Raw genomic sequence first — 22,212 nt, 5'->3', positions numbered from 1 at the left:
TCCTCATTTCTTATTACAATGTTTGGTTTAAAATCTAATTTGTCAGGGCACCTGGGTGGCTCATATGGTTGAGTGTCTGCCTTCCCCTCAGATCATGATCCCAGGGTCCTGGGATGGAGCCCTGCTTTGGGCTCTCTGCTCAGCAGGGACCCTGCTTCTCCCTCTCCCTCTGTCTGCTGCTCTGCCTGCTTGTGCTTTCTCTCCATCTCTCTGTCAAATAAATAAGGGCATATGCTATCATGAGCACTTGGTGTTATACTTAACTAATGAGTCATTGAACACTACATCAAAAACTAATTATGTGCTATCAGTGGCTAACTGGACATAGTAAAAAATTAAAAAATTCAAAAGAGGAAAAAATCTAACTTGTCTGATATAAGGTTTGCCACCCCAGCTTTCTTTTGATGTTCATTAGCATGAGAAATGGTATTCCACCCCTGCACTGTAAATCTGGAGATGTCTTTGGGTCTAAAGTAAGTCCCTTGTGGACAGCATATTTATGGGTCTTGCTTTTTTATTTGGGGGGAAGAGAATATGATCAGGTAGGTGAATAGAACAGAGCCATGCACTAGATTTTGGGTGTATTTTGGTCTGTTAGAAGAAACTGCATCCCAAATTTTTAATGAAAGAAAACTTACACACACACACACACACACACACACACACACACACATAAGGTTAAATACAATGAAGGGATAGAATATGACTGTAAAATGAAAATTAAAAAAGATGTTACAAAAGGAATTGATAAGTTGGTTGAAAATGAAGGAAGAAAAATTAAAAAAAAAAGAAAATTAAAAAAATGAAAGTTGAAAGAGTAAGCAATCATGAGAGAAAAGCCATGAATTCTGTGTGTTGTATTCCCCTAGTGTTGGAGCTTTGCAATTCTCATTGCTTGGTAAATCTTGGCTGGATGTTCTTGCTGATCTGCTGGGGCAGGGGCCTGTTGCATTCTCAATGCCTTTGCCCGAGGTGGAGTTACACCACTTTTACAAGGAATCAGGCTCAGTAATCTGCTCTGATTTGCTCTCTGTAGCTTTTGTTCCCTGACAGCTCTCCATGAGGCTTTAGAGATGGTCGCCTTGTTATCTCTTGCCCTGGAGCTGAGAACTTGAGGTCCCACTCCTCAGTGAGTGCTCAGAGAAAAGCAGTAAGTCACTCCTGTCTTCCTGGTCTCTGACCACACTGTGCTCACCTGGTCTGTGACTGAGCATTTCTGTCTCAGGCACACGACCCTGTTTTGAGTCTCCAAACCTTGCAGACTTCTGTGGTGCACTCCCACGCTGCTTGTCCTGGGGAAGGATGGGGGTTTCCCCTGTTCTGCTGTTTATTGGGCCCCTGCTTGAAGAGCAGTGGCCTGACTCTGCTGCAGAACATGGTTTATGGCAACCCTGAGGTGAGAGCCCACTTCTGGGCTCACTCTTTGCAGCCGGCTTCCCCACTCTGATACCTGGGAGCTCTGCAATAGTCAGGCATTTCCAGTCTTTCTGTGATCCAGAGGATTCTGAGACCACACTGTCCCAGCGAGTGTTCCACCCCTTACTTAGCTGCCAGAGTGATGCCCCTAACAACCTCACAGAATACAAATAATACATAATCCCCCAGAGAGCAACCACATATGGAATGATTTTGTGTTTCAGGCACAAGGGATACCAAGTGAGTGGTATTTACATCCATCGTGTCCTACATAAAACAGGAAGTTAGCACCTGAACGTTGGAACCAGATCTCTGTCCTGCCTCTTCCTTGTCTTTCAAAGGTGTCAATGCTTTGTTTTCCGCTGTTTTCAGAATTAGATCATTTTATAAAAGGCAGAGAGAGTAGAATGGGTGATTGGGGTAGGGTGGTGGGTTAATATATGGATAACAACCTATAAAACAGAAGAAGAATAATACAAAAATCAAAACCCAGATTTAATGCTAGATATGACAAGAGAAGGTAGCTAGAGAAACTAAATGCAAATACAGAATATGATTCACAATGCCAGGGGAAGGACTCAGTGAAGAGTGGGGCAGAGCCAACTGGTTGAGACTAAGAGCCTTTCAGTGGACTGCTAAATGGACAGGATCTTGTGCTTCAGCTGAGAGCCTTCTTTGATGGTGACAGAGCAGGCAACGACAGGCTCGGAAACCCTGCTGACCCACCCCAGAGCATGCTTGGAGCGCACAATCACCTAGGGCCCATTTTTATCCTTACACAGCAGCAGAAGTTGCAGGATGATGTCCATGGGCTCAGCATCTGCAGCCATCATGATGAATGCAGAGACAACTCTGTTGAGAGTTTTGGTGGCTTCATTGGTTCCTTTCCAAAGCTGCTTTTAGTTACATGACTGCTGACAAGGTCCAGTAGTTTTTATGTGAGGTGGGCATCTGCGAGGGGGCAGACCTTCAGATTTACATCACCCTCAGTCATAATCTGCATTTCTGTGGTCCTGCCAGCCCTCAGAGCAAGGGGACTTAAGAGGAGGGTCGAACCTGCCTTGACCAGGTCACATGGGAGGAATGGCACAGGTGCAGTTTTTTAATAAAAAAGCATCTTTCCTATCTATCTGTTCAGCAACAGGATGTACGTTTTTAGAAGAAGAGAAATTCAGAGAGCTTAATTTCTGTGTATAATCTTCCCTCAAGACAAAGCTGTACAAAAGATTCTTCAAAATGGGAAATAATTAGCTACACAGAAGAGTGATCAACTGTTGTTGCAGAGAAGGCCAATATTGAGTCCAGTATTAGTTTCACTTGGGGGACTCTTTGAGTCACATTGACTTCCCCATGAGAGAAGTAGTGAAAGAGAAATTGTCTGGTAATGAGACAGAGGGGAAGAGGGATGGTTTGTAGGCAGTATATTAGTTTGTGTAAAAATATCCCTATATTGGTTATGTGATCTTTGGGATGAAATGCTTAGAAGCACTGAGCTAAGGAATGAGGATGTGAAAACATATCCTAAGTGTACAGACATATCTTCACTCATGGACCAAACCAGAAGAAATAGATGTAAAACCCCTGATATGTAGAGATAATTTTTTTTAAAGATTTATTTATTTATTTGAGATAGAGACAGTGAGAGAGAGCATGAGAGAGGAAAAGGTCAGAGGGAGACGCAGACTCCTTACGGAGCTGGGAAACCAATGTGGGACTCAATCCTGGGACTCCAGGATCATGACCTGAGCCTAAGGCAGTTGCTTAACCAACTGAGCCACCCAGGTCCCCTGTAGATATGATTCTTAAGACCGACAGTGGGAGAATGTATTGATTATTTTCCTCTTATCAGTCATAGCCTATGTTAACCTGTATATATTTACCTGTGGTCCCCAACTTTGCAGTGTTAAGGATGAAGGTCTTCTTGAATGCTTTTGACCCTTGTATTTCCTGAGTTGACTGGATACAAGTAAAATTTGTATGTAATTAGATCAAGTTCTTATGAGATCAAGGGAAAGAGATAAAAACAAAAGAAGATTTAGGGAGTTAGAGTTGTTTCTAAGAGGAGGATGTTTACCAGAAGGAGTTACTCATTCAAAGGACCTATGATAAGGCTTTGAAACAAGCCTAGTGTATCTCTGTAAAAGTAAGGCTTTCTTGATTTTTGATGTGCAAATATAAAGAATAAGATCTCCAGGCTATCATGGGGCTCCAAAGTGTGAAGGATCTATCTTTGTTTAGAACTGCATTTATTTAGACCGTATTTTATTTTCTCGGGTCAGAAACAAGTAAGAATCTTAATTTTCTAATTACAGAATGAAGTCTCAAATTAATTTTCAAAAAGTATTGACATTGAACCTAGTGATTCACAGACCTGTACCCCTGGGCCTAATATATGTTTATTAAAAAATTAAAAAATTATAAAAAGCTATTGACATTGCAAAATGTATAAACAAGGATCCAAACTGGAGAATACTGCAGGGTGATAAAAAATAAATAGGTAAGTATGGTCACTTGCATTAATCCTAGTATATATCAGATGAGGTAAAGCAATTTATTTGCCAAGAAGAAGCAGAACTACTCTAAGATAAGAGGAAAATTTCTCCTGTTGCTTCCCAGCCCTCCAAAAGCTCTTCTGCAACACAGTGCCCCATAAAATCATTCTATCATGTCAGTGTGCTGCTGTCCCGATATCTTAGTGTTCTAAGTCAGACCCTGGATACCAGGCAGAACAACAGTTAAGATAATTGAGCAGCATCTAGGTAGAAATAAAGTCCTGAGGAGTTGGTCAGGTCCATTGACACAGAGCAAGCTGATGGATTTGAGAGCCATCCTCTAAGGAATGGGTCTTGGGTTTGCTTGGTAACAGAAAAGGCTGCTGGGTCAAGAGGAGCAGGCATTGCTAATGTAGAGTTTATGAGACCTAGAAGTATTAGAGAGGATGGAGACCACTAATTTATTGGTTGCCACAACTGAGATTGGCCAAAGCTTTGAATTGGCTTGAGTCTACAAAAGGTACTCATTAGTAGATTTCACTGTAGAGTATTCAGGACACACATACAGAGAACATTAACTGAGAAAAGGAGAAAGAAAAGGACGGAAGTACTGTAATCCTATGACCTTTGGCTGAATATATAAAGAAAGCTCAAAGAGTATTCAAGAAACTATTCACGTTATTTGTTTTTACTTTTTGTTGGTTTTATTCATTTATTTAATGATAAACATTTATTCAGCCTTTTCTGTAGAGTTGTTACTCATTAATGTTATAGTAGTAACTATGATGGACCCAACCCCTTCCTCACATGGAACTTAAACTATAATGAAGAAGACCTACATCAAATAAGAAATTATTATAATTCATTATTATTTTATTAATTATTATTATTGATGTTACCAAAAGTGGCATTAAGGAGTGGTATAATATATACAATGGAAGGAGTTCTTCTGGACCCAGGATTTTGGAAGTGTTTCTTGATAAAAGGATGTTGAAACTGAAATTTGAAGAATGAATAGATATTAATAAGCAAAACATGAAGGACAGATGTTTGAGACAGAATGATTAGCCAGGGCAAAGCCTCGAGATGAGAGAGAATGAAGTTTTTTCTTTTTAAAGATTTTTTTGCTTATTTTATTTTAGAGAGAGAGAGACAGACGGGTAGCACCTCAAGCAGACTCTGTCCTGAGCACAGGGCCTGATGTAGTACTCAACTCTGGGTTCAATTTCATGAGCATGAGATCATGACTAGAGCTGAAACCAAGACTCTGAAGCTTAAGGGACTGAGCCACTTGGTGCCCAGAGAAAAATGAAGTTTTAGACAAGCAAAAGAAAATAAAATTTCCTCTGGAATTGTCCTCTATCCAGGAGAAGAGGATGAGGGCCAGGTCTTGGATCGCCTGATAAATCTTAAAAAGTTTATATTTTAATTTAAGAGCATTGACAAGTGTGTGAGGTGTCTTAAGGAGAACAATCATGTACTTAAATTTATACTTAAAAAATCTCTCATTCTGTATGTACATAATGGGAATAAAGGCAAATCAGATTTGAAGGGAGAAGACACATAGTGACTCATACTCAATTTGAAAAATGACATGTGAAGAATTAGACAAGAATGGTGACATTTGGAAGAAAACAAAGGACATATTTAGGAGGTGTTTAGAGGTTGGAATTAATATGATTTGCTGATTTATTGAATATTGGGGATTGCGAATGGAGGAGTCCATTATTACTCCTAGATTTTGCATTGAGAGACTGTGTTAATATTGGTGCCACTTACTGTGACTAGGCACCTGAAAGAAGAACGGGTTTGAGGATGAGACAATTACTTTAGTTTCAGGTCTGCTGAGTGGGAGATGCCCTTGAAGCATCAAGTCAGTAAGCAGTTAGATTTATGAAGTAGGAACTCAAGAAATAATACCCTGGCTTAAGAATAAAAGGCCTTAGCTGAGATGGTAATTAAAGCCAAGGGAATAGATGTTCCCTAGGGAAAGAATATGGAGTGAGAAAAGACCAAAGATGCAATTCTGAGGAACACTGAGTTGGGTAGCGGAGCAGATGAGAGAACCCCAGCAAACTGTTACTGGGAAGGAATTCCCCAAGAGTAGGCGGAAAAGCGGGAGACTGTCTATCTCAGAAGCCCAGTGGATTATTTATAAGAGGAAGTGGTTAGCAACGTTCAAGTAAAGAACTTCCCATCCAGATGAATACCAAAGCATTAAAAGAAATATTAATGATAAATTTACATGGAGTAAACAAATATGCTATTGAAAAGGTTCCTGGAGAAACACTGGACAAAAAACATAGGCATTATTTTCCTTAATTGAATAGATTTTATTTTCAGAGAAGTATAAACAAATAAATGAAAACATGTGTACTTTAATAAAGCACTTATTCCAAATGTAGAAGTGCTCAATCAAATTGAATATGCCTTACCAGTTTTGGCTTTTTACTTATCTAAGATACGTAAACTTTTGGGGGAACATTTTGTCAGGTCAGCAAACCATATTCAAAGAAACCAGAATCTCTAAACATACATCCTAGGGTGATTATTCTGGTGTGAAACAGCTATTAGTTTTATATTTTAATTAATTAAATTTTTCAAGATTTTATTTATTTGAAATAATGTATTAATTTATTAAAATAAATACATTTTATTTATTTGAGAGAGAGCACAAGCTGGGGGCAGTTGCAAGGGAGAAGGAAAAGCAGGCTCTCTGCTGAGCAGGGAGTCCCACACGGGGCTCAGTCTCCAGACCCTAAGATCATGACTTGAGCCAAAGGCAGATGTTTAACAGACAGAACCACCTACATGCCCTGAAACAGCAACTACTTTTATAATTTATTTTTTTAAGAATAAACTAGGATAATTGAATATTTGAAAATCTTCATCTTTAGAATAGTAGAAAATGAGACAAAATTTCAGAAATCTGTGGTTTGTGTTTATTTGAAGTATTTATAGTGCAAAGAATTATCCTTTATTTACAGCCAATCAAGTCTAAACAACTAAAACAGCATGCTTAATCTAAATAACAAATAGTTGATTTTGTTTCTTATCAAGTTAAACTCAAACTAAAATAAAAATTAAAAAGTAGAATTTATTGATTTTGATTGACTCAAAGTTACATTTTATCTATTAAATCCGTAAGTTACCATGAGATGTATTTATCATTTGTTTGAGGTATGTCTTCATAATTGAGAGTAAATACAATTAGCAAGTCAAAGAAAATCGTATTTTAATGTAAGTTTACTCCTATGAATTAGCTCAGTTTTCTGTTCTCACCTTTCTTCTCAATGTAAGTAGGTGATGTCAATTTATTCTCTGTCATTAGCAAAATAACGTCACCTCTGACTCAATAATGAATCTCTACAGGGGAGTTTTGTTGAACTATCATGACAATAGTAGTTCTTACCATTGTAATGATGACAATCACATGACTTGCAGGGGTTTTGGTGAGCCTGAAGCATGTTGTATGTGGATCTGCTCCATTCATTGTGAGATCCCACTAGGACCCACAATCAATTTGCCCAGTCTTCTCAAGGCCACTCTCATGTCTTTGTTTCTTAATGTATAAATGGCAGGATTCAAGAGGGGGGTGATAGCAAAGTCAACAATGAACAAGCACTTATCCAGTGATGTTGTGGGGAAAGGCCACGCGTAGAGAAACATGCATGGTGTAAAAACCAAAATCACTACAGTGATTTGAGCTGACAGTGTGACAAATGCTTTGGACAAGTCCCCTGAAGAACATTTCCAGATAGTGACCAAAATGAAGATATAGGATATAATTAAAGAAAAGAAGGTAGCCATGGATATAAACCCCCTGTTAGTGATGATTACAAACTCTAGCTTGTAAGTGTCTACACAAGCAAGTTTCATGACCTCAGGAAAATCACAGTAAAAACTATGTACTTCATTAGGGCCACAGAAGGGCAAGTTTATGACAAAAACAAACTGAGAAACGGCATGGATTATCCCCACTATCCAGGCAGCCACTACAAAGGAAACACATGTTTTGGGGCTCATGATTGTCAGATAGTGGAGAGGCTTACAGATTGCAGTGTACCGGTCATATGCCATGGCTATGAGCAGCACAATCTCAACTCCACCCATGACATGAATAAAAAATATCTGTATCATACATTTTGGAAAAGAAATGATGTTGCAGTCAGTGAAAAGATCAGAGATCATTTTGGGCACTGGGGTAGAGGACAGACCTAGATCAAGGAGAGAGAGGTTGGCTAACAGGAAGTACATGGGGGTGTGTAAATGAGAGTCAATAATTACCGTGAACACAATGAAGAGGTTTCCCAGTATAATTCCCATGTAGAACACAGAGAAGAACCAAAAGAGGAAAAGATGCATCTCCCATGAATTTGAAAGTCCAATCACTACAAATTCAGACACCACAGAGTCATTTGTTGTATCCATTGGCTCAATCAGTAGAGAAGATGCTGAAGTATTCTAAAGGTAGAAAATAAGGAAGAATTGAGAAATATAGGAACTGAACATTGATATGTTGTTTACCCATCAATGATTTTGTGGAAAATATGTGGCAAGTGTCTAATTTAGAAGTTTGAATATATACAGAGAGGACAGGGGAAAGGAAGAAAAAAAATAGAAATGAGATAATCAAAAGTTAGGCTAGGATGACAGGGAAAGAAATCATGTGAGAATAAGGCAGGTAACGTGGAGGAATTAGGAGCAAAGAGTAACATCTTCCTGGTAGGAAGCTTCTTTACCATGCTCACTGTATAATAATTTGGGCTTCTTCTGTCTTCTCCATATATATTCAAGAAAACGTCTTCTGTGTCATAAATAGTTAAAAACCATGATTTGAATGTTCAAACCCTTAATCATATTTGTGCACAGATACTGTAGCAGAATGTACTCTTTGATTATTCTTTTACTTCACACCTGCAAAATTTCAGGCATTAATCACTCATGCAATAGTGAATAGTGACCAGACAATGAGTGTAAGAGTGTTGACTCTAAGTGGAATCATAGCTTAAAATGAATAGGCTTAGTCCTCTGATAGTTTCCAATATTGTGACTGCAACCAATGCCTTGGATAATTAAAATGTACTTTAAACTGGTGAAACGCTAAAACTTTTTGGTTTCACCTCAGGTTGTGATGTGCAGATCATGAGATAGAGCCCTGTGTGGAGCAAGAGCCCTGTGTGGGGCCCCTTGCTGGCCTCTGTGCTCAGCAGGAGTCTGCTTGAGATTCTTTCTCCCTCTCTCTTTGCCCCTCCCACTTGTGCTCTCTCTCTCTCTCTCTCTGTCTCTCTCTCTCAAATAAATAAATAAATCTTAAGAAAAAGAGAAAGGTTGAACATATGTATATATAACTTGTATTTGGGTCCATTCATTATTTAATGTAAAAGGAAAAATTAAAGGTACATTTCAAAGATAAGGTTAGAAATGAGAAGATATTCAGAAAGGGGGATTTGGTAAGATGAGGTAGGCCATCATAAAGAAGCAAATTTAGACTTGCTGAGATGTCCACTAAATTATTAAGAATAATTATTTACAAAGGAATATGCATTTGATGTGCTCTTTATAATTATACATTAGAAAAATATGTAAGTTATGACTCAACATTTTAGATCATTTTGGATAATGACACTTTAGGTATTTTTAATACTAAAAATGTTGACCACCTGTGTTTTGTAGTTTTCTATATTAGCCATGTGTTTTAATAAAAATCATGAAAAGGAGGAAATAGACCTACAAATACAGAGAATAAACTGTTAGTTTCCAAGGAGAGTATGGTTAAGAGATGGACAAAATAGTGTAAAGTGGAGTGGGATATAAAACTTGCAATTATGGAGTAAATAAATCACTGGAATGAAAGTTACAGCACAGAGAATATAGTCAATGACACTGTAATAGCATTGTATGGTCAGGTATATTAGCTACACTGTGGTGAGCATAATCAAAATAATAATTATGGAAAGGAATTGAAAGGAAAGCAATAAGAGAGAGGGGGGCAAGAACAGGAAAAATAATTCTGTGAAATATATGGTTGGAGTAGAGTATGCATATGTATGATAGAAATGGATTATTAATTATTACTATTGTTATTATTATTTGGTTACCAAAATTTTCAACAAATGATGATTTCTGAGTATACTATGAAGAAAACCTTCATTTTTCATATCTAATTTTAACCAGAAAGGTACAGGCTTCCTTGCTTAGGGAGCACTAATATACATGAATGAATTTTGGGTCAAGGAATATAATGACTGGTAACTGGATGGCATTTTACAGAATGCTGGTGTGTCTGTTATTTGGAATAGGCAAGTCCTACACCAAGAACAGGAAAACACTAACAATATGCCATTCTTTACCTTGCCAACTGATTTCTTGTTCCTTATATTTCCTTATGGTCTCTAAAAGAGAGAACACCTATCTGTTTAGGTATTTGATGGAAATTTATGAATTTTATAAGAAGCTAGGTTCCTATTTTAGCCATGGGATGAAATATGAATAATCTATGTGACTTGGCCATGGATTGGTGTCAGAGGGGCATGTAGCTGATTTTTGATGAGATACAGAACAATGACTTCTGTAGAAGGTTTTTTTTCCCCCCTCAGATTAAAATACAAAGATTATTGCAGAGAAGTCTCTTCTAGCTCTTCCATTCCTGCATTCTATGTTAATGTGATGCCCAAAGATGCAGCAATCATGACCTTTGAGAGTCTATATGTTAAAGATGATATTATGAACAGATAGAAAAATAATCCAGTCTAAAAGGTCTTTGACGGATGTCAGCAAATGTCTGCCTTCTGAGGACACCTGGGTGGCTCAGTAGGTTAAGCGTCTGCCTTTGGTTCAGGTCATGATCCCAGAGCTCTGGGATCCTGACCCCAGCATTGGGCTCCCTGCTCAGTGTGGAGCTTGCTTCTCCATCTCCCACAACTCCTGCTTGTCCCCTCTCTCTCTCACTTTCTCTGTCAAATAAATAAAATATTGGGTATTATGGAGGACACGTATTGCATGAAGCACTGGGTATGGTGCAAAAACATTGAATTTTGGAGCACTGAAAAAAAATTTATTAAAAAAGATCTACATTCTGATATCTTATAATGGAATAAAATTAAAAAAAAGACTTTAGGAGACTGTAAGTCAGGCATTGTTAACTTACTGAAGCTGAATGCACTTTTACATTCTTAGTATTTGCATAACAGAGCTCTCTTACTTTTTCTCCTGTATCTCTAACTTCTTTCACTGATGCATGGATTTTTTTCCTGCTTATTTTTGAGTGTTCCTATGTAACTCAGGAGACCTAAATGTATATATTTTTCATTTCAAACATGCTTCATTCTTTTAACTACTCCCCACTTAAAAGATTTCTATATCTATAGCTCTATTCTTGGACTCTAGCATAATATATCCAAGAATGTACTGTAGTACATAAATAGACATCCCTCGAACACTTCAAAGTTAAATTGTGCAAGTCTGAGTTCATGATTTTATCCTCTTTTTAATGTCTTATGAAATATCATGATCATTATCTCTCAGGTGCTTAATCCAAGAATCTCTGAGGCAACTTTTCTCCCCTCTCACCTTATATGACAGATGGGAAATTGTACCTCCTGAATATTTCTGTTTTGTGTCCTGGTCTTCATTTCCACTGTCAGTTTTATTTCAGATTTATGTATTTTTCATTTCCAAATGATTTCTCTCTCCAATATTAGCTAAGTTTAGTCTCTTTTCTATACTCTGCTTTCAGATCTATCTATCTAAAACTCAAATATGGTCCTATTACTCTCTAAGCCTTTGGTTCTATTATTCAGGATATTTAAAATTCAATTGTGGGGGTACCCGGGTGGCTCAGTAGGTTAAGTGTCTGACTCCGTTTTTGCTCAGGTCATGATCTCAGGTTTATGGGATCAAGGCTTGTGTCTGGATCAGCACTCAGCACAGAGACTGCTCAGGATTCTCTCCCTCTTTTTCCTTCCCCATCTGCACCTCCCCACCCTCTCTGTCTCTCTCAAATAAATCAAAATATAAAACCTTAAAAAATAAAATTCAATTGTGTATCATATAAGAACCTTTATGAACTGAACACTTTACTATTTTTTTTCACATTTCAGCTCTTTCATATACTTTCATGTAGTTATTCCTTGTCATTACAAAGTGGAATTGTCTTTGGCTCTTAGACATAATAACTTGGTTGCCATTTTAGTCCTGCCACTTGTGAGTTATATAAACTAGGGTAAGGTAGTCAGTTATGCTGAAGATATTTATTTGTCCATAAAATGAGAGGTGACTAACTTCACCAGATGTTATGAAGGTTTGAGAGTATATGGGTATAACTATCTGACAGAAATGTTAATTCTCCTTTTCCTTTATCCTTCAAACTTAGATTAAATGCTAGTTACCCTGAAGTATTTATTGATGACCCCATGCAAAATAGTGTCTATAAACTATTGTTAAGTCTTCTATCTCCTTTTAAATAAAGCATATTATAATTTCTTATGCATATTAGTCTTCCTTATCACCTATGACTTCTTTAAAAAAGGAGCCTTTAGCCAACTTTGTATACCCTAGTAGTTAGCATAATTTCTTACACAAGGTAGGCACTATTAAATGAGAGTCTTCACTAATGTTCATAGGGGAAAGTTCAAGAAGACATGGGAAGAAAATCAGGTGCTTAGAAGCCCCTAGGGGACATATGGTGGAGAAGAAATATTCACCAAATGACTTTGTGAATTGACCTCATTGACACCTTCACACTGATGGGTGAGTGGAAACCAGTCTGGACGCCAGAGACCTCCTTGCCATGACAATGTCCTTACAGAGTGACCTCAACACCCCACATTCCCATGTAGATCTAAATCTAATACAATAAAACTAGCAAAGGTACAAACTTTCCTCTTCATTTTTTGCCTCCAGCAAAATGTGTATAGTCATTACAGATATCTGGAACTTTCCTGAAATTATACTGAAGTATTATTGCATGCTATAGAAATATTGAACAGAAAAGCACCACCATATATTTGGAAAAATTCAGTAATTTAGAAGGACAGGAGGTTGATCATAATAACCTATGAAAAGCTATTTGCTATATGTACGAGGAACAGAATCTTTATATACACTTAAAACTATGTTTATAGATTTCAGTGCACATGGAACGAATTAGAACTTTGGATGAATGAAACTGAAAATATGCATATTTTGTCATTTAGTTTAAAAAGATTATAAAATGCAAAACATTACATATAATGTGAGTGCATATGTGGAAATATTTAGACTTTATACCACAGAATCTCTAAGTTGTGGGGATTATAGGTGATTCTATTTTTTCCTAAATATGAACTCTTTTTTTTCTTTATTTATTATAAATGATACTTACAGATTTTCTAATTTCAAAGAAAATTTGAAATTAGTCAAAGAAATAGGAAAAATGATATAGGAGCAATTTTAAGCAATTTTATAAATAGCATTATTATATATAACGAATAGCAAACAGTCTGGGGAAAGACCACCTGGATTGCACTCTCTATCTCCTTGATTTATGAACTACATGTCTTTGGGTGAGTTGCTTCACTTCTCTGTCCCTGAATTTCCTCAACTGTAAAATTAGGAATGATAATAGTACTTACCTTAAGGAAAAGAATAACTGAAACAAGATGGAATCAGGAGGGAGACAAGCCATAAGACTCTTAATCTCACAAAACAAACTGAGGGTTGCGGGGTGAGTAGGGAGAGGGTGATGGGGTTATGGACATTAGGAAAGATATGTGCTATGGTGAGTGCTGTGAAGTGTGTAAACCTGGCGATTCACAGACCTGTACCCTTGGGGCTAAAAATACATTATTTGTGAATAAAATTTTTTTTAAAGAAAGACCAAAAAATAGTACTTACCTTATAGTGTTGTTGTGACGATTAAGTGAGTTAATACATGGAAAACAGTGAAACATGCTGTGTCATATAATAAGTATTCAATAAGCTTTTAAAAATAATGATGATTTTTTAAGACTTGATTAATTTTGCTTTCCAAAGATGCAGATAGCTTGCTCTGCTAGACTGTGCTCTGTTTGAATGAAACAGACAAAACAAAGTTTTATTTCCATGAATATATCACAGAAAAAGGGGATGGAAATTTGAAGCCCTTTCAATTTAGTAAAGATATGGGCTCTTCAAAGAGAAATTCACCTCACAATACAATTGAAATTATGAAAATGAGACCAGAATATATATATATAACTGTATGAGTGAAAATCATTCAAGTAAAGAGCATGAGCAGAAAGAACCTTGAGATAAAGAGAAAAGAAGGTTTGGGAACAAAATGTAACCAGTTTTGGGGGAGTTGGAGAGCAGGTTTCATTTGTACCTGTTTAGGTGCAGGTCTCACTCAGCAGGAGCTTCAAGAGATTGAACACACAGACAGTTCACACCCGTTTGAATCACCACCATTTCTTAAGACAGAAAGTTATAAATAGTTCCTACCATTTGGAAGGGAGTCAATTAGTTGGACTGTATATAGGACTGGGTAGAGTCCATAATTTCTTCTAATGGAAGCCATGGCTTTGTGTACACTGGTTTTCCCAAAGGTAAATTATCTCAACTTGCAGAAGAGATCCAGGGAAATTGAGCTGTTCAATGTGATGATCTGTGTCTTTGTGCTCTGACAATTTTTTTTTCGAATTAGAGAATGTTAGGTTTACCTTAGATGTCCATTGTGTTATTGTGAGTTATATGAACCACTGATAGTATCAGTTTGGCAAGTTTAAGGAAACTATCCCCTTATACTCTTAACAGCTTATCTCCCTGGGAATTTTGAAAAATAATGAATTAATATTTGAACAAACCAGGGGAGTTCCAAAAGTAGTACAAATTTAGATTTGAAAATCTCAGTTGATATTTTTAACAACTTTATGGAGGTTTAGTATTCTGCCATCTCATAGCTATTTTGAGTCCTTGTAATGAATTGAAGAGTAGTTATGTACTAAAACTCTCGAATTCAAATACAGTCATTTAAAAATATCTTTATATCAATATATATTGTGTCATTGCTTTCATACTTTCAATCTTTTATTATTTTATTTTTTTAGTGTTTTTTTTTTGCTTTTTCCCCCATTTTATTTTTATTTTATTTTATTTCTTTTCAGTGTTCCAAAATTCATTATTTATTCACCACACTCAGTGCTCCATTCAATATGTGCCCTCCTTAATACCCACTACCAGGCCCACCCAACCCCCCACCCCTCTCCCCTCCAAAACCCTCAGTTTGTTTCTCAGAGTCCAGTCTCTCATGGTTTGTCTCCCCCTGTGATTTCCCCCATATTTTAAATTTGGCTTTCTTTAGTTCTTTGAACATGTTAATCTTAGCTGATTTGAAGTTTTTGTCTGCTAAATCCAAAATCTGGGTTCCTCCAGAGACAGTTTCTATTGTCTATTTATGTCCCTCTGAGTATAGATATTATTTACTGGTATTTTTTGTATATTTCATAAATTTTTGTTGAAAACTGGATGTTGTAGGTAACTTGATATAGAAACTGTGAATTCCAATTCTTCCTCACACCTGGAGGATTTATTTTTATTTTTTTATTTTCTTAATTTTTTGTTTTTTATTAACATATAATGTATTATTAGCCCCAGGGGTACAGGTCTGTGAATCACGAGGTTTACACACTTCATAGCACTCACCATAACACATACCGTCCCCAAAGTCCATAACTTAACTACCCTCTCCATACCCCCTCCCCCCAAGCAACCCTCAGTTTACTTTGTGAGATTAAGAGTCTCTTATGGTTTGTTTCCCTCCCAATCCCATCTTGTTTCATCTTTTCCTTCCCTACTCCCCAACCCCCCCACATTGCTTCTCAACTCAATTTGGCTATTGTTGATGATGTTGCTAAAAACATTTTGGTGCATGTATCCCTTTGAATCAGTATTTTTATATCCTTTGGGTAAATACCTATTAGTGCAATTGCTGGGCCATAGGGTAGTTATTTTTAATTTTTGAGGAAGCTCCACTACTGTTTTCCAGAGTAGATGTACTGATTTGCACTCTCCCCAACAGTGTAGTAGGGTTCACCTTTCTCCACTTCCTCACCGACATCTGTTGTTTTCTGTGTTGTTAATTTTTGCTATTTTGACAGGTGTGAAGTGATATTTCATTGTAGTTTTGATTTGTATTTCCCTGATGATGAGGGTTGTTGATCATTTTTCCTGTGTCTGTTAGCCATTTGTATGTCTTCTTTGGAAAAATGTCTATTCATGTCTTTTACCCATTTCTTACCTGGGTTATTTGTTTTGTAGGTGTTGAGTTTGATAAGTTCTTTAGATACTAACCCTTTATCAGATTTTTGCAAATATCTTCTCCCCTTTGAAAGGCTGCCTTTTAGTTTTGTTAATCATTTCCTTCACTGTGCAGAGGCTTTTTATCTTGATGAAGTCCTAATAGTTCATTTTTGTTTTTGTTTCTCTTGCCTTTGGGGATGTGTCTATCAAGAAGTTGCTTCAACCTAGGTCAGAGAGATTGCTGTCTGTCTTCTCTTTTAGGATTTTGATAGTTTTCTATCGCACATTTAGGTCTTTCATCCATTTTGAGTTTATTTTTGTGTGTGGTGTAAGAAAGTGGTCAAGTTTCACTCTTTTGAGTGGTGCTGTTCAGTTTTCCCAACACCATTTGTTAAAGACTGTCTTTTCTTCCATTGGATATTCCAATTTGTTGAAGATAAGCTGACCATTCATTTCTTGGTTTTCTATTCAGTCCCATTGATCTATGTGTCTGTTTTTGTGCTAGTACCATACTATCTTGATGACAACAGCTTTGTAGTATAACTTAAAGTCTGAAATTGTGATGCCTCTGGCTTTGCTTTTCTTTTTCAAGATTGCCTTGGCTATTTGGGGTCTTTTATGGTTTCATTCAAATTTTAGGGTTGTTTGTTCTAGCTGTGTGAAAAATGCTGGTGTTAATATGATAAGATCAGATTAAATGTATAGATTGCTTTGGGTAGTGTAGACATTTTAACAATATTTGTTCCTCTAATCCACGAATATGAAACATTTTCCATTTATTTGTGTCATCCTCAATTTCTTTCATCAGTGTTTTATAAATTTTCAGAGAAACAGATCTTTTACCTCTTAGGCGAGATTTATTCCTAGGAATCTTATGACTTTTTTTTTTGCAATAAATGAGATTGATTTCTTGATTTCTCTTTTTGCTGCTTCATTATTGGTTAATAAAAATGTACACATTCCTATATGTTGGCTTTGTATCCTCTGATTCTACTGAATTGGTATATCAGTTGTAGCAATTTCTTTTGTGGAGTCTTTTGGGTTTTCTCTATTGAGTATCATGTCATCTGCAAATAGTAAAGGTTTGACTCCTTCCTTTCTGATTTGGATGCCTCCTATAATATGTTTCTTATAATAAGATATATATATATATGTATATATGTATGTATATATATATGTATATATTTATATATATATAATATAAATATATACATATATATATATTCTAAAGATTTTATTTATTTATTTGACATTCAGAGATCACAAGTAAGCAGAGAGGCAGGCAGAGAGAGAGGGGGAAGCAGCCTCCCCACTGAGCAGGGAGCCCGATGCAGGGCTGGATCCCAGGACCCTGGGACCATGACATGAGCCAAAGGCAGAGGCTTTAACCCACTGAGCCACCCAGGTGCCCCTAAGATATTTCTGACTTATTGCTGGTTCTTAGTACAGACTAAATATTGAAATTAGCATGTAACATGAGTTCTGTAAAAACGAACTGAGTAAAAATCCATAATTGCCCTTAAAATAGTGAATCTCAACCTAGGTTGATTGTGTTGCTTAGGGGACATTTGGTAATGTCTAGAAATATTTTTAGTTATCTCAGTGTGCAGATTGAGCTTTGCTGCTACTGGCATCTATTGGGTATAGGTCTAGGTCAGACGTATTGTCAAAAATCCACAACATATAGGACCCACAAAAAGACTTAGATTCCTCAAAATGTAGTGCTGAGTTTGGTTGACAAACCCTGCCTTATGTAAGTTGGTTACTTCCTATATTTTGCAAATCATACTATGCTTCCAAAACAAAAGAATGTGAGTGCTGTATTTATTTCCTTCTTGATATGTCAAAGGTTTCAGTTAAAGACTTACTGCCTGTTTTCTTTTTTTTTAAATTTAAATTTTATTATTATTTTTTTAAACATATAATATATTTTTATACCCAGGGGTACAGGTCTGTGAATAGCCAGGTTTACACATTTCACAGCACTCACCATAGCACATATGCTCCCCAATGAACATAAACTCCACCCCCCTCTCCCAACCCTCCTCCCCCCATCAACCCTCAGTTTGTTTTGTGAGATTAAGAGTCACTTATGTTTTGTCTCCCTCCCAATCCCATCTTGTTTCATTTACTCTTCTCCTACCCCTTAACCCCCCATGTTGCATCTTCTCTCCCTCATATCAGGGAGATCATATGATAGTTGTCTTTCTCCGATTGACTTATTTCGATAAGCATGATACCCTCTAGTTCCATCCACATCGTCGCAAATGGCAAGATTTCATTTCTTTTGATGGCTGCATAGTATTCCATTGTGTATATATACCACATCTTCTTTATCCATTCATCTGTTGATGGACATCTAGGTTCTTTCCATAGTTTGGCTATTGTAGACATTGCTGCTATAAACATTCGGGTGCACGTGCCCCTTCGAATCACTACGTTTGTATCTTTAGGATAAATACCCAGCAGTGCAATTGCTGGGTCATAGGGTAGTTCTATTTTCAACATTTTGAGGAACCTCCATGCTGTTTTCCAGAGTGGTTGCACCAGCTTGCATTCCCAACAACAGTGTAGGAGGGTTCCCCTTTCTCCGCATCCTCGCCAGCATCTGTCATTTCTTGACTTGTTAATTTGAGCCATTCTGACTGGTGTGAGGTGATATCTCATTGTGGTTTTGATTTGTATTTCCCTGATGCCGAGTGATGTGGAGCACTTTTTCATGCGTCTGTTGGCCATCTGGATGTCTTCTTTGCAGAAATGTCTGTTCATATCCTCTGCCCATTTCTGGATTGGATTATTTGTTCTTTGGGTGTTGAGTTTGCTAAGTTCTTTATAGATTTTGGACACTAGCCCTCTATCTGATATGTCGTTTGCAAATATCTTCTCCCATTCTGTCAGTTGTCTTTTGGTTTGGTTAACTGTTTCCTTGGCTGTGCAAAAGCTTTTGATCTTGATAAAATCCCAATAGTTCATTTTTGCCCTTGCTTCCCTTGCCTTTGGCGATGTTCCTAGGAAGATGTTGCTGTGGCTGAGGTCGAAGAGGTTGCTGCCTGTGTTCTCCTCAAGGATTTTGATGGATTCCTTTCTCACATTGAGGTCCTTCATCCATTTTGAGTCTATTTTCGTGTGTGGTGTAAGGAAATGATCCGATTTCATTTTTCTGCATGTGGCTGTCCAATTTTCCCAACACCATTTATTGAAGAGGCTGTCTTTTTTCCATTGGACATTCTTTCCTGCTTTGTCGAAGACGAGTTGACCATAGAGTTGAGGGTCTATTTCTGGGCTCTCTATTCTGTTCCATTGATATATGTGTCTGTTTTTGTGCCAGCACCATGCTGTCTTGAGGATGACAGCTTTGTAATAGAGCTTGAAGTCCGGAATTGTGATGCCACCAACTTTGGCTTTCTTTTTCAATATTCCTTTGGCTATTCGAGGTCTTTTCTGGTTGCATATAAATTTTAGGATTATTTGTTCCATTTCTTTGAAAAAAATGGGTGGTACTTTGATAGGAATTGCATTAAATGTGTAGATTGCTTTAGGTACTATAGACATTTTCACTATATTTATTCTTCCAATCCAGGAGCATGGAACATTTTTCCATTTCTTTGAGTCTTCCTCAATTTCTTTCATGAGTACTTTATAGTTTTCTGAGTATAGATTCTTAGTATCTTTGGTTAGGTTTATTCCTAGGTATCTTATGGTTTTGGGTGCAATTGTAAATGGGATTGACTCCTTAATTTCTCTTTCTTCTGTCTTGTTGTTGGTGTATAGGAATGCAACTGATTTCTGTGCATTGATTTTATAACCTGACACTTTACTGAATTCCTGTACAGTTCAAGTAGTTTTGGAGTGGAATCTTTTGGGTTTTCCACATATAGTATCATATCTTCTGCAAAGAGTGATAGTTTGACTTCTTCTTTGCCGATATGGATTCCTTTAATTTCCCTTTGTTGTCTGATTGCTGAGGCTAGGACTTCTAGTACTATGTTGAATAGCAGTGGTGATAATGGACATCCCTACCATGTTCCTGACCTTAGCGGAAAAGCTTTCAGTTTTTCTCCATTGAGAATGATATTTGCCGTGGGTTTTTCATAGATGGCTTTGATAATATTGAGGTATGTGCCCTCTATCCCTACACTTTGAAGAGTTTTGATCAGGAAGGGATGCTGTACTTTGTCAAATGCTTTTTCAGCATCTATGGAGAGTATCATATGATTCTTGTTCTTTCTTTTATTAATGTGTTGTATCACATTGATTGATTTGCGGATGTTGAACCAACCTTGCAGCCCTGGAATAAATCCCACTTGGTCGTGGTGAATAATCCTTTTAATGTACTGTTGAATCCTATTGGCTAGTATTTTGGCGAGAATTTTTGCATCTGTGTTCATCAAGGATATTGGTCTGTAGTTCTCTTTTTTGATGGGATCCTTGTCTGGTTTTGGGATCAAGGTGATGCTGGCCTCATAAAATGAGTTTGGAAGTTTTCCTTCCATTTCTATTTTTTGGAACAGTTTCAGGAGAATAGGAATTAGTTCTTCTTTAAATGTTTGGTAGAATTCCCCCGGGAAGCCATCTGGCCCTGGGCTTTTGTTTGTTTGGAGATTTTTGATGACTGTTTCAATCTCCTTACTGCTTATGGGTCTGTTGAGGCTTTCTATTTCTTCCTGGTTCAGTTGTGGTAGTTTATATGTCTCTAGGAATGCATCCATTTCTTCCAGATTGTCAAATTTGTTGGCGTAGAGTTGCTCATAGTATGTTCTTATAATTGTCTGTATTTCTTTGGTGTTCGTTGTGATCTCTCCTCTTTCATTCATGATTTTATTTATTTGGGTCCTCTCTCTTTTCTTTTTGATAAGTCTGGCCAGGGGTTTATCAATCTTATTAATTCTTTCAAAGAACCGGCTCCTAGTTTCGTTGATTTGTTCTATTGATTTTTGGTTTCTATTTCATTGATTTCTGCTTTGATCTTTATGATTTCTCTTCTCCTGCTGGGTTTAGGGTTTCTTTCTTGTTCTTTCTCCAGCTCCTTTAGGTGTAGGGTTAGGTTGTGTACCTGAGACCTTTCTTGTTTCTTGAGAAAGGCTTGTACCGCTATATATTTTCCTCTCAGGACTGCCTTTGTTGTGTCCCACAGATTTTGAACCGTTGTGTTTTCATTATCATTTGTTTCCATGAATTTTTTCAATTCTTCTTTAATTTCCTGGTTGACCCATTCATTCTTTAGAAGGATGCTGTTTAGTCTCCATGTATTTGGGTTCTTTCCAAATTTCCTCTTGTGATTGAGTTCTAGCTTCAAAGCGTTGTGGTCTGAAAATATGCAGGGAATGATCCCAATCTTTTGATACTGGTTGAGACCTGATTTAGGACCGAGGATGTGATCTGTTCAGGAGAATGTTCCATGTGCACTAGAGAAGAATGTGTATTCTGTTGCTTTGGGATGAAATGTTCTGAATATATCTGTGATGTCCATCTGGTCCAGTTTGTCATTTAAGGCCTTTATTTCCTTGTTGATCTTTTGCTTGGATGATCTGTCCATTTCAGGGAGGGGAGTGTTAAAGTCCCCTACTATTATTGTATTATTGTCGATATGTTTCTTTGATTTTGTTATTAATTGGTTTATATAGTTGGCTGCTCCCACGTTAGGGGCATAGATATTTAAAATTGTTAGATCTTCTTGTTGGATAGTTCCTTTGAGTATGATATAGTGTCCTTCCTCATCTCTTATTGTAGTCTTTGGCTTAAAATCTAATTGATCTGATATAAGGATTGCCACTCCTGCTTTCTTCTGATGTCCATTAGCATGGTAAATTCTTTTCTACCCCCTCACTTTAAATCTCGTGGTGTCTTCGGGTTTAAGATGAGTTTCTTGTAGGCAACATATAGATGGGTTTTGTTTTTTTATCCATTCTGATACCCTGTGTCTTTTGATTGGGGCATTTAGCCCGTTAACATTCAGGGTAAGTATTGAGAGATATGAATTTAGTGCCATTGTAATGCCTGTAAGGTGACTGTTATTGCATATTGTCTCTGTTCCTTTCTGATCTAC

General features: G+C 37.1%; 1 protein-coding gene and 1 pseudogene across 1 annotated transcript; both read right to left on the bottom strand.

Annotated features, from left to right (window-relative positions):
• Positions 1 to 1,994: 1,994 nt before the first annotated feature.
• LOC125104433 (NHP2-like protein 1) lies at positions 1,995 to 2,410 on the bottom strand (annotated as a pseudogene).
• An 851-nt stretch (positions 2,411 to 3,261) lies between these two features.
• LOC125104432 (olfactory receptor 4F6-like) lies at positions 3,262 to 8,339 on the bottom strand. Its single transcript, XM_047737057.1, has 2 exons — positions 7,421 to 8,339; positions 3,262 to 3,344 (listed from the first exon to the last, which is right to left on the bottom strand). Exons 1-2 carry the CDS (start codon positions 8,337 to 8,339, stop codon positions 3,262 to 3,264), a joined length of 1,002 nt encoding a protein of 333 aa, XP_047593013.1.
• Between the last annotated feature and the right edge of the window lie 13,873 nt (positions 8,340 to 22,212).

The sequence above is a fragment of the Lutra lutra genome, chromosome 7, assembly GCF_902655055.1.
Source record: "Lutra lutra chromosome 7, mLutLut1.2, whole genome shotgun sequence".
Classification (NCBI taxonomy): Eukaryota; Metazoa; Chordata; class Mammalia; order Carnivora; family Mustelidae; genus Lutra; species Lutra lutra.
The sequence above is the reverse complement of the archived record's forward strand: the minus strand, read 5'-3'. Positions and strand labels throughout refer to the sequence as shown.

Bases quoted from the DNA above. Each gene is read 5' to 3' on its own strand.
- LOC125104432 (XM_047737057.1), bottom strand. From the start codon at position 8,339: ATGGATACAACAAATGACTCTGTGGTGTCTGAATTTGTAGTGATTGGA. The intron at 3,345-7,420 runs GTCCTAGTGGGA...AAGGGTCAAAAG, and splicing joins ACTGGGCAAATTGATTGTGG to CATTCAAGAAGACCTTCATC.